General features: G+C 26.8%; 2 protein-coding genes across 2 annotated transcripts; one reads left to right on the top strand and one right to left on the bottom strand.

Annotated features, from left to right (window-relative positions):
- Nucleotides 1-932: 932 nt before the first annotated feature.
- Nucleotides 933-3,513, bottom strand: LOC113553103 (queuine tRNA-ribosyltransferase catalytic subunit). Its single transcript, XM_026956257.1, has 3 exons — nt 3,445-3,513; nt 3,273-3,352; nt 933-2,315 (listed from the first exon to the last, which is right to left on the bottom strand). Exon 3 carries the CDS (start codon nt 2,263-2,265, stop codon nt 1,087-1,089), a length of 1,179 nt encoding a protein of 392 aa, XP_026812058.1. The 5' UTR covers nt 2,266-2,315; nt 3,273-3,352; nt 3,445-3,513; the 3' UTR covers nt 933-1,086.
- Nucleotides 3,514-7,562: 4,049 nt separating this feature from the next.
- LOC113552897 lies at nt 7,563-13,638 on the top strand. The gene is made up of 10 exons (XM_026955910.1): nt 7,563-7,732; nt 8,023-8,294; nt 8,360-8,556; nt 8,902-8,979; nt 10,816-10,905; nt 10,966-11,180; nt 11,790-11,899; nt 11,966-12,123; nt 12,196-12,354; nt 12,422-13,638. The coding sequence occupies exons 1-10, from the start codon at nt 7,722-7,724 to the stop codon at nt 13,256-13,258; spliced, it is 2,127 nt and encodes a 708-aa protein (XP_026811711.1). The 5' UTR covers nt 7,563-7,721; the 3' UTR covers nt 13,259-13,638.
- The last annotated feature ends 305 nt before the right edge of the window (nt 13,639-13,943 follow it).

Here is a 13,943-nt window from a genome sequence, read left to right as displayed (position 1 = left end):
AAATTAGGTATTTATTTGTGGGCCTGTAGCCCCTTAATATTTTATATGTAGTTGCGCCAATATTCCGGGTCATTAATAGGTATGTATGAGTTGATTCACGGACCATTAAGATGTATGCGTGCAAATTGATTCCCTATTGTTGTATATTAATAGATTGAGCTGTTAGAAGTGCAGTCGAAAATATGTATGTAGTAAATGCAGGAACACTGGGACTAGAAAATCCATGAAAAACCGAGAAAAAACAAAGTTTTTCGAGAAAAGTGATATCACGGTATACTGGTTATCTCATTACCTGCAGAAGACAGATACCAGTTTTTATTGGTAATCCTTAATGTTTTTCATTTTTTAACACTGTAATAGTATGAACAATAGTAGTAAACTAAAATTGATTGAATACTAATTTAGTATCTACACTCCAATAATTAATATTAAATGCTACAATGCTAGCCACATAACTCATGGTCTTAAGTTTTTAATCACAATATAAAAACCAAGGTCCTACTTGGCTAGTTATAAAATAATTTTCAATTGACTTAAAGCCTTATTTTGAACCAATGATAGATGTTTAACAGCATAATTAATTTACTTACATACAGGATAGATAATTTAACATAAACATACAATTATTCAGTATTGATTTCTTATGATTTAAATTTATGGGTAGGTAATTCGTATTCATTACAATGAAGTGGGTATACATCTAGACTTGAAACAGAGTTGGAAAATAGATGTTATGTTAAAAGATTTATTCAAATTTTGTACAGTTTAAATAAATGAGTTAATAGTAGAACTTAATTGTAAACAAATTGTATATAAAAACAATAAAAACATAATATGACGTCATAAAAATTATGTTAAATTTAAATGTTTAAATACAAATATTATAAATTATTTCAATAATACCAACTTAATTTAAATAATATACACCTATATATAACTAAATAAATAAATACAATTATATTATTTTAATAGTTCTTTGGTAGTTGATATATTAATATCCAATCAAAGAAAATTATGAAAAAAATATAAAATCAAATAATATTGTATGGTTTGTAGAACAACCCTATGTGCTTATAATATTTATTTTTATTTTAGTTCTATATTCACTGACTGCAGTGCATCAATACACCACTGTGGATAATTCTTATCTGGATACATATTTATCATAAATTCCTGAACAAATTCTGGGAATTTGTTTATCTTAATGCTTTCTCTAATACCCTTCATCAACTGCATTTGATAATTAAGATTATGCACTGATAATAAATTGCAGGAAACAGCTTCAGTAGCAACAATCTGATGTATATATGCTCGAGTATATGTTTTACAAGTAGAACAGATACAATTTTTTTCAATCGGTCCAAAATCCATCTGGAACTTTTTTTGTCTTAAACTAATCTGACCATTTGAAGTTAATGCACAACCAAACCGAGCTGTTCTTGTTGGAAATACACAGTCAAACATGTCTGCTCCTAAAGCACAACAAATTACTAAATCAACTGCAAATCCGACTCCCATCACATACTTAGGTTTATCTCCGGGTAACATTTGAGTAGATAGAAGAACCATTTTCCAAAAATCTTCTTTGGCTTCCCCACCACTAAGACCACCTATGGCATAACCATTTACTTTTCTTTCTAAATGTAAACTGGCACTCAACTTTCTTAAATGTTCAATAAGACCTCCTTGGACAATTGGAAATATATTTTGTTCATTAGGTCTTTCGTGAGCACTTAAACAACGATCTAACCAGCGTGTTGTTCTATACGTAGCTTCTTCCATTCTTTCATTGTCTTTTGAAGTAGTTGGCACAACATCATCTAACTGCATCATTATATCTGCACCAATAGCATTTTGTATTTGAATTGACTTCTCAGGAGTTAACAAGCTTTTTGTACCATCATAAGGTGATTCAAAATTAACACCTTGTTCATTAATATCAGCCATATGTAACAATGAAACCATTTGAAAGCCCCCAGAATCAGTAAGTAGAGCACGTTTCCAACCCATAAAATTATGAAGTCCTTTTGCTTTTTTTAATAACTCAACTCCAGGTCGTAAACCCAAATGATATGTGTTTCCTAGAATAATTTGACAATTAATGTCTTCCAGCTGTTCTGGTAAAACTGATTTAACAGATCCTTTGGTACCAACAGGCATAAACACTGGTGTTTCCACTGTATAATGTGGTAATTTCATTAAACTAGTACGAGCTCGTGAAGTATTGCAAGTGGCAATCACATCAAATTTCAAAGGTTTTTCCATCTTCGGTTTTTTTTTAATAAGTTTTGATTTGAACTTATTCAAACAATTTCCTGAAAGAAAAAAAAATATAAATATAATACACATTATTTATAATTTTAGCTTTAAAATATTGTGATAGGTATGAAAGATATTTTTTTACATATAATTATTTTTGTAAACATGTGTCATTTTTATATATTAATAAAAAATGCATTATAACTTTAATATGAATAAGTATTTATAACATAAAAATTGAAAAACAGCTAGGCATAATATAATAGTGTTTATGCTGAAAATAGTTAACATTAAATATTTAGAACTATCTACAGGAAGTTATTTTGATAATAAAATCAAGAAAAACAGTGTATTAACGAATTTTTTAAATGTTAAAAATTATTGTCTAGTGTATTAATGTATTATTGTAAAAATAAAATAATACACTTTTTTTAAAACCTTGATAATTATTTTAAATTTAAGCTTATACAACTCGGAACTCTGAAGTATTTTAAATATAATTTCTAAACTTAATGAAGTAGTAGAGCTAGATTAAATTGATTGTACAAAATTAAATTTCATAAAAACATATATTTTTGAATTGATTTTAAAATTTTAAAACTACATAAATTAATATGCTGTCATAACAGTAAAATTGTTAATTGATTTTATTCCAAAAGTCCAAAAAACACATTATAATTGATTGTCTACTCATGTACATATGGCAGAAGTTCCCAACCTTTTTTGACTCACGGCACCCTTAGTTATTTTCTAAAAATCCAGAGGTACCCTATGCCCTATAAACTGAAAATATATTTAAAATAATTTTGCGGCACCCTGGATGGGAATCTCTGACAAAAATTTAAATATTGAATAATTAAACACAGTGATAGGTACTTTTTAATAAAACTCATAAAATTGTATTTACCAAAAATCTATAATTATTTATATTTGCATTTATATTAAAAATAAACATTAAGATTATTATAATTAATTCTATACTTAAACTAGAATATAATTAATAAGTTACTCACATATGTAAATAAAAGTGTGTTAGTCAATCAATACCTATAGAAAACATTCAGTTATAATATGTTTTCATCAAATCCAGTACCTATAATATAATCAACATGTTAAATATTGTATTGTACAAATGAGAAGTAAAAAATTAAAAAAAATATATTTTAAACGTATTATTTTGTTTACTATTTTTTCCGGTTGTATAACATTAGATGACAATAACAACAAACAGCTATAGCTTCAAGCAAAAAACAAGATAATTATTAATTGTTATATTCTGTGCTTATCTCTTATCATTAAACAACAATATCGATTAAAGTTATCAGTATCCGGCAACTGGTAACCGCGCATGGAAACCACGTGCAAAGTAACCGGTTTTGGACTTCTGTGTTATTGGGTTAAATACATATTATACCTATGTTTAATGTTTATGTAGCCCGTAGAGTAATTACTATGATGTAGCCTAAGGGCTGAGGAGTAAGACTCCAAGGTCAATTAAAATACTCTATATATACAGAGTGATTCTTTTATCATAAACCACTCGTTATTTCAAAAAGTATTCATGTTTTAAAAATATTTAAAAATATAATTTTTTAATAAAAACGTTTTTTTTAACAACTTGAAACTATGTACCTAAAAAATTTTTTCAAAAACATGAATACTTTTTGAAATAATGAGTGGTTTATGATAAAAGAATCACTTTGTACATATTATAATATTGACTTCTCGTACAAAGTATAGTCAATTAGACGTATACCTTAAATCATATATACATGAACTAAGATAAATTAATTAATTGTTTATATCACGATGTTAAGATTTGGTTTCTTGACGTTAATTGAACGACTATCTTATTAAGAGGACGCCATACCCGTGTGTGTTGTCTCTGTCTTACTAACGTACATCATAACAAATTTTCGTTCAGAAGAATACATTGTGTGATGTTAGCTTTAATATTAGAGTAAATTTATCTATTATCAAATTTAAAGGTAAGAAAATTATCTAGACAATGACATATGCTTTTATTGATATTATCATTTTAAAGTGAGTTATGAACATTTTAAAGTTGTAAAATCTTACATAGCTATAACTCACTTTAAAATAATAATTTTAATAAAAGCATATATAATTGTCTAGATAATAGTCTTACCTTTAAATTTGATAATAGGTAAATTTACTCTAATATTAAAGCTAACATCACAAAATGTATTCTGCTAAACGAAAATTTGTAATGATGTACGTTAGTAAAACAGAGATAACACACGCGGGTATGGCGTCCTCTTAAATTAATATTACACTATATAAAAATAAATAAATTATTAAATATTTTATTGTATCATAATATAAACAATTATTATAGTATAATAGCTGATATAATATACGGGTACTAAAACTAAGTAAGTAAGCTAGTAAGTCTTCTATTCTTTTCCCTTAATTTTCAAAAAAATTCTAATATGTATTATAAGTACTTAACGTAATTTTCCCGAAGCTAAAAGGCCCTAAAAGACAATATCGTATAATATATGAGGTTGGCCCAAGACTCTTCCCTTAAGACTCTCTATTATTCTATTGTACGGTCTATACTTGAAAATGGTGCCATTGTTTGGGACTCTCGTACTGCTGTTAATGCTTGTCAGCTATAGAAAGGGTTCAGCGAAGGTTTTTCCGTTTTGGCCAGCTACTTACTTGGCATTATTTGTCCACCTCATGATTATTCTCCTGTTGCTGCTAATCTTGGTTTAGTTTCTTTAGCTGATCGCCGACGTTATTTTGACAGTATATAGAAATTAATTTCAGGGGGAATTAAAAAAAAATTTCCATTCTTAAATTATAATGTATAATTGTATAATTTTATTGTATAATTAATTATACAATCAAAATCAATGCCCGTACTTACCATACATTTCTGGGGGGTTTGAATCCCTATAAAACCCCCAATATACGCCACTGTATTTTGGTAATACATTTTTAAAAGACCTACTGACTGGTGTTATAGATTCTCCTTCTTTATTTTCCCTAGTTACATTTAAAGTTCCACAACGATCCTCCCGCTTTTAGTGCCACCAACTACATGAAAAATGAACCTACAAGACATTTGATGTTGCATGCCAACATGGACCCCACCTTTAACTTTCTTAATTTTTAATTGTACACAAACTTAAAATGTATTTCTATTGTTTTGTATTTAATATCATTATGTAATAATTGTATTTTTTTTTCTGTATATCTGCTCTACTTAATTTTATAAAGGGCTCAGCCCGTTTAATTCATAATAAATAAATAAATATTGCAATGGCCCATAACTTCACAAGTTCTATCTGCTACAACCGTCTATACTGTGCTCTATTTATTATTAACTATGTGTAGTATTGTAGTCTATAAATAACGTATTGACATCATTTGACATGCATGTCATATTTGCACCCTTTTCGTTTCTGATTCGTGGAGTCCGATATCAATACTTTATGCCTTCATGAACTTATGCTAATATAGATCTCGTATAATATAAATACATGGTATATTGATCTAGAACAAAGCGATGTATAAAATTAGATAATATAGATATAATATGTTTTATACAAAATCAATTTCGATTTCATCATTGTACTTCAAAGATGTACCCAAAGCCTAAAGGGATGCCAAGTTCACCACTAGACCTTAAAATTGCAATTTTAATAAAAACGTTTATGTTTTCAGTTTTTTACCATTAAAATGAAGACTATTGGTAATAAAAAAAATATACAAAAATTATAAATTTTTAAACATTTATAATTCATAACATAGTTTAAAATTTCAAAAATCTTACGTGAGAACTTTAAAATTTTAGATATTATTCTCCCTTTTAAATTTAATTAAATATTCCGAAAGCGTAGCTATATAGTTAACCATAGTAACCATTTTTGCGTGAATAAGGCTGATAAAACATCATAATTCATAATATGCTAATAAACAATAAACGACTTTCAAGTTCCAATTAATTAAATTCAAGTTGGAATAATACCTGCACGAATACATTACTCCTATTTAGATCCTAAGCCCTAATGTTGGATGTATTTCCAGATACAATAACTCAATGTTATTATATATTATAATAAATCATTTTAACAGTTATTAAATAAATACGTATAAGTACTTAGGTAATTAAATTTATAGTAATTTAATAATATTATTTTTACTATTAAAATAATGATGCGAATGGTGACTAGGTAGGGCTTTGAGTAAATTAAAAAGTCAAAAAGAGTTTGCATTCAGTGGCTTTTTACCTACATACAAAATGATAATAACTTTTTAATTAATATCTATTATCCGTTGGTTACAAAGTAAACTATAAGAAGGTGCTTACAATTTGTACATTATAATACCCATGATTATGTACTGTGAAGACAAAAAAAAAAAAAAAAAACAGTGGAAGTCGCTGTGCTTTTAGTAATTTAGTAGGTGTCGAATACTCGACATTGAGACAAGTCAATGTGATGGATAAGTTTTAATTCTATTTCTATGATAATTGATAAGTCATTGTAGATAGTGAAAAATAATTCTGAGCAAAGGTAAACGCAGACTATTAGATATAATATATTATTATAGTAATTTAAAATAGTTCATAATTAATTTAAATATTACTGTGTATGGTTAATAAACGCAGTGGTGAAAAATTTTAAGTCCAGTTTTATTTTCATATGGTTCAATTTCAAATTTTTAATAATATTAAGCATTAAGGTATATTATACCTTATTATACTTTATATTGTCAAGTGGCTAGTTTACATGGTTTACTTTTGAATTTTTGATAATAATCAACAGGAAATCATTAAAATTGAAAATATATAAGTTATCATCAACGAAGTTCTGTTCAACCACAGATATATAAAAATAAAATATTTTTATATATCTGTGTATTCAACAGACTTCAAACTATTGTACACTGAGAGCATGATTAAAGTATATCTTTTAATCTTTAATCATGACTGAGAGTGAGGATGATCATGATTGTGATTCATCGAAAATGATCACCAAAGACCACGAATTAAGATGTACCTATTAAGTAAATTAAGGTATATCTTAATTCGTGCCAAAGACCAAAGTGAATAATAATTAATAATTCTGTGCTAAATAGAATCACAGAATATTTATATTAATATATTCGTTGCCTTGTTGGTGGTATTTTGGTAATTGAGCCATGTAAGAGCAGTTAGTTTGGTAGATTATTTTATATTTTATGTTTTCTTAAAGTGCGCACACTGATTCTTATCATGTACTTTTTGCTTATTATTATAACTATAATCGTATTTTGTAAATTCAGGGCATTCGGCGGCATTATTAAAATATTATATTAATTGCTAAGTTGACAAACATTGAATTTTTTTCTCAATAACATCAGTGATTTGTAGTTTTTATATTTTGGATCGAATTATTTAATTTCGAAAACCGGTATTTAACTGTTGTTAAAATTGAACGAATTTAATTATGTCGCCAAAGTGAGTATTAAACGTTATATATTATTTATGTACTAAGTGTATATCTGTCTGTATTACAATAGAATGAGATATTTGATCTAACTTTTAGTTGTTTTTTTTTTTGAAGGGGAAGAAATAGCATTTTTTAAAGTAGTTATTCATGTGTCCACACTCCGATTTCTTTTTCTAACGTCCATAAATATGGGGCTTTTAAAAATTCTATAGGATTGAAGCCATAAGGCCCCCAAGAATGATATTTCATACGTGTAACATACTATTGATATAAATAAATTTTATTTGTTGTATTAAAGAAAACGACGTGGAGGGTCACGAGGTCGTGGTAGAGGTATAACGAAAAGAAGAGGTCCAAAGCCACGTCAACCTTTGTCTCCAGATACTCCTACTGCAGATGATACTGATGCCGAAGGTACATCCACAGATGGTAATGTGTCGTTCAAACAGGCAATGTCACCTCCACAGTCATCAATCAGAAAAAAACATACTGATTACAGTGAAGAAAGAGAGCTGTCATTACCTCGATTAAAACCTACTGTCATTCCAGAAAATTCTACATTCCTATCAAGTAAAAATACATTTAGAGAATTTGTTTGTATTCTTATAGGTATTTAAAGAGTTTTATTGTTTTAGTGCTGGACCGTGATAACAAATCTGACTATATAATGACAGATGACGAATTGGACCATATTCAATGGGATCTTGAAGCAATGCTAACCAATGTAATCGTACGCAGAAATACAATAAGAGATGAGCTAAGCACTTTTGCATCAATGCAGTTTGCTCGTTCTCTACATAGGATGGCTAAAAACCCTAAACTTCCTACAATTGTAAGTATATTTGTTGTGAAAGTATGTTTTTTTAATACTATTGTTCAAATAAACATAACCAATATTTATTTTTAAGGGAATATTTGTATTTATTTATTTTTTATTATTACTAATAGGCTTTTTTGCACAATGCTCAAGCAACATATAAAATTTGCAATATATTAAGATATTAACTTAATAGTATAGTAACAGTAACATATTGAAAATTAAAATATGTAAAACATTTTTTTTTGTGTATATCATGAACATTTTTATGTGAGAAATACATGAAATTGTGATGCCAATAATTTGTAAATATTTAGAAAAAACAGATTTTACTAATATTTTGTATATTAATTTTTACAGAGACCAAGAGCTGCTGCAGAAATATCACCAGTGAATGAATGTCGTAAGATGAAGGTTGAATTTGATCCTACTAGCAAAGTAATTATAACATATTTTTTATTTAAATTTCTACTCTTTATCAATATTAAAGTAAACTGCTCAGGCCAATGTACTCTTCACGGGAACACAAGTATGTCATTATCTAAGAAATATGGTGTGTGTCCCACACTTATACACTAATTATTCAATGAGATACAGGCATTTAAAAATATGTGTGTGACGTCATAGAGCCATAGTCGAAACAGCGATGTATGTTTTACGTGAAACAGTATCAAGATTAACACGGCGATTTCAATCTTTAAATATAATATTTTTATATTTATTTTTATGTAACATTAAATGTTTTTTTTGTGTCTATGACACTGGTGTGATTATAATTTTAATATACTTTCTAGTTTTTTTATAGTAGATAAAACTATTATAGTCAATTTTGTAAAATTTGCTTTGTGCGGCAATACAACGCGAGTCACAAACTCAATAATTTTACTAAATTATAATTTATAATATATATGCAACAACAAGGTATATTTAATTTTAAATCACACCATCATCTTAAGCACATAAATATACTTAAGATTATGAAAAAAAATTTTTAAAATACTATTTTAAGTTATTAAATTATTGTATAAATCAAAATACTTTTACACGTAAAACTTAGGTGGCTGCTCAGATATTGGCTCTATGACATCACGCGGCTATTCATCAACTCTCATTATCTCCTTGAATAATCATTGTTAACTACAATAATACACCAATAAACTTAAAATTAAAAAAAAATTAGTATTGTGATGTCCCTTAAGAGTGAACTGCTAATACAGTACAGTAAAACCTCTCTATAACAGAGTCGCTTGGGACCAACACATTAGTTTCAAGAATGCACATATGTGTTAAAAATTATATTTTAGAAAAATATTTTGTACAATGTAAATTTATACTTAAACATTATAATATATGAATTAACATTTAAATATGTTTTTTGTATAATACATATGTTCCAAAATATTAAAAATAAGAATTAATGTTAGCATTAAATATTACCTTTTTTATAATTAAGAAAAATATTTTGTAATATTTGACTGCATTTTATGAATAAGGGAAGCATGTTAGCACATTTTGTACTTTTGTTGTTAGTTCTAATAAACTTGAATTCAAAATTGTGGCTGAAAACTGTTGTAATTCTTCTAAATGTGAAATTGCGGTTTTAAAATATTTTATTTTTGACTCATCATTGGTTTTACTTCCAATCATAATAATCATTGTTTTCTACTAATTTCGTTTTAAAGTATATTTTTATTAATAGGGACATGATAATAAAATTGATTGTTTCCATTTTGTGGAGGTTCTGTTGTGGATAGGTTTTACTGCATATAACAATCACACGGATACTTATTTATTATGTCCAGTAAAAATTCTTTACAACGAAAAACTATGTATAACTGTATAACGTAAACATTACATAATAATGATTGGTTTGCTTTATAACCCATTAGTCAATTCATTCTCTATAACGTATAGTCACTCTCAATAATGAAACAATATTTTATGTTTCATAAGACAATTTACTTGCTATCGTATTATAAATTATAAAAGTAATCGGCATAAATGCCTAAATTTACAATAACGATTACATTCTTTCATTGTTTTAATATCGCAATAATACCGTTCTTATCAATATCGAGTATATTCATTTTATTATCGACGTAATTTCTAACAAAAATTTTGTTTTTTTAAACCCTCTCTATTACAAAAACCCTCTTTAACGTAAGAAATCTCTCGGTTCCTTCGTATTCGTTATAAAGAGTTTTCACTATATATTATATTATTAGATTATATTTTATTTAAATAGTTTATTTAATTTCAATCAATTTATTTTAGGAATTACCACCAAGCAAAACTGAATCAGCAAATAAATTTTGGTTACTGGTTGAACCATATTTAGCACATGTAAAAAAAGAAGATCTCAAAGTAAGAATATATTAACAATTTTTTTTTTTTTAATTATTTAATTTGAATGAAACTTTTCAGTGGTTAGATGACCTAGTTAAATCGTATAGCCCTAGTAAAAAATTGTATGAAATACCACCTTTGGGTGAACATTATGCAAAGAATTGGGCTAAAGAAGAGCTAGAAATGCAAAAACACCAGTCATCATGTTCTCCACGTCCGCCTAAAAAACTTAAATTTGCTGAACGTATACCCCCTGATGTTGTAGAATTAGTGGAAAAAGCTAATGCTGCTATGTAAGTTGAATTTTAAATGTTTAATTGTAAGTATGTATGAAGAATATAGTAGCTTACGTTTTGTACAAAATTACTTAAATAAATACATGAAAAATATTATTTATTGTAAATGGAAAACTACGATATATTATTAAATATTATGTATTTTTAACACTCACCAATGGTGCTAAGTCATTAAGGCACTAATTTTAATATATTAGTAATTATAGCTTTGTAAATCAAATCTTGATAAGTATTTCAATTTACTAAATATAGCAAAAATAAATAAAAATTATTTCAAGTTTTAAAATTTATATTCTTACAGTCGAAATTTAAGTCTAAAATGATCTCTGTTATATAACAAAAGTGTTTAAATAATTATACTTAAAAGTTATCAAGTTAGTATTATAGTATTAACTTAATTAATGCTTAATCACAAAATTTTAAATGTGTATAAAATCAAGTTAGCTATTTTCTTCTTTTACACTAACTTAAGTTAATGTATAAAATTAAATTAAATTAAAAGCAATAAAACTTTTTTATTTATGAATTGTTATTTTAAAAATCTTTTATATCAAATTATAGTTTTCTCACATACACTCATAAACTAATATTATTTAATTATTATAGACATGATGGTAATGTATACACACCAGTTTATCAAAGAGTTATCACAGCTCTTTTGGATCATTCAAATTTGTCTATAGAGGATTCTGAAGATATGTTCGCAGAATATGAAGGTGAATTATTTACATATATACTCGCTCATAAAAATAATTCATAATAATTTTTAAACTTATTTTAAGATGACGAAAAACCACAAGAAATGAGCAATGTTTGTAAAGAATTTTATGCAGAACAAAGTGTCAAGAAACAATTGAATAAATTAGGACTCATTGGTCGTAATTCTAAACCGGTACCAACACCAGAAGAATTACTACCTTCTTTGAGTATAGCTGATGAGGTATTTATCAAAATATTTTATTCAAAACATTTTCTTTTTATATTTTTATTTTATATAAACATATTGCCTTAGGAAAATGATGAAGTTTTAGAAGAATTAGTCAAGTGTGATAATGCATTAACTCAATTAAGAGAAATGAACAAAAACCATTTGACTCATTTATTGGGAAGATGCCGTAAAGATTATTATCAACAAATTATAAAAAATAAAATTGAAAAAGTAAACAATGAGGTATGTATGTTTGAATGTTTGTACCAAATATATAGATATAAAATAATGACTATTTGTTTTGTTTTAGATTTTAAATTTTAAAACACAGCAAAATGAATCATGGTCAAAGGAAAAAAAAATTGCTCAAATGTCTGAAGAAAATGATGAACTGCATTTTTTATTAAACCAACGTAGCAATTATCTAGGACAATTGCAGTCAGTAGCATCCGAATCCAATAATTTGAACTTAAGCCCATCTGTTTCAGATGATTCAGAATCTAGTGATGAAGACTGTGAAGCATCTAATGTACATATTAAAACTGAACCATCTGAAAATGATACTAGTGTAAAAATGAACAACCTAATAAATGATGAATGTCAAGCTGAAGAACGTATTGAAATTAATATTAAACATGAAATTATTGATGAGAAAATGGATTTTGAAGAAGCTAATGACAATAATAAGGGTGTAGAATATGTTGAAAATGTTATTAACGAAGAAGTTCATACTGAAGAAATAGAAATGACTTCACATGAAGAAAATCAAATAGAAAAGGATAAAGAAGGCAAAATTAACCAAGAGGACCTAACAGAATTACAAACAAATGTTAAGGTCAATCCACTTGTTCAGATTAAAGAAGAAGAAAGTGGTTGTTCAGAGAAATTTACTAGTGAACGACGACGTAGGAAGTCTAAAAAATGTACTTCAGAAAGCGAACAGACTTCTAAAATTGAATCAAGAAAACCAATTAAAATTAAACAGGAACCTGCTGATTATGATCTAGAATTAGATCCTTCAGAGGATATAATTGATGGTGTTAAAAGAGAACTTCGACCTCGAAAGTTAAACGAACCACATATTTATTTTGAGCCATATGATGGTTCTACAAGCGAAGGAAGTGATTTTACTGATCTGTCAGATTAATTTTAATACCAAGCATGCAAAAAGTTACACATTAACAACTTCAGTATAGCAAAGGTCTCACTATTTATAATATAATAAGTTTAATTTGATTGATTTTTTCATCTTAACAACATGTACACAATTTTATTGTATCAAAGTATAAGATTAGTTATGTAATTTAAAGTAATAATAATTAATAAGAGATAAAAATGCAATATTTTACTTTCATTTTTAACCCCATATCATACTGACACATAGATTGTTATGTATAGTATCATACATGCATGGTCTGTCAAGTGCATTACCCATTAATCATAATTCATTTTTGTGTTTATTTTTTGTAGTTTTTAAAATAACAAATAGTCTAATACTATAAAATTGTATTTATATAGCCATTAACAGTAAATAAAGTATTTATTTGTAAATGTAAGTAAGTACTTATGATGTTAAATTTATGTTTAAAATGTATTAATAATCCATTTATATTTATATTTTAAATTTTGATCCTGTTTTTGCCTTGTTATAAATCAAGTTTAAATATTTTGTACAAAATGGTGTAAAAAATAAAATATTTTAAAATAATAATTTATAATAATGATTATTATATTATAAGTAGTTCACTATTATGCCTACACTAGTCAAGTTCAGGAATGTACTAGGATGTGGCCATATTTTGTTGGGAAGTGGTCAGGCATCACCTACCCAT

This window comes from Rhopalosiphum maidis, chromosome 2, assembly GCF_003676215.2.
Source record: "Rhopalosiphum maidis isolate BTI-1 chromosome 2, ASM367621v3, whole genome shotgun sequence".
Lineage (NCBI taxonomy): Eukaryota > Metazoa > Arthropoda > Insecta > Hemiptera > Aphididae > Rhopalosiphum > Rhopalosiphum maidis.
The sequence above is the reverse complement of the archived record's forward strand: the minus strand, read 5'-3'. Positions and strand labels throughout refer to the sequence as shown.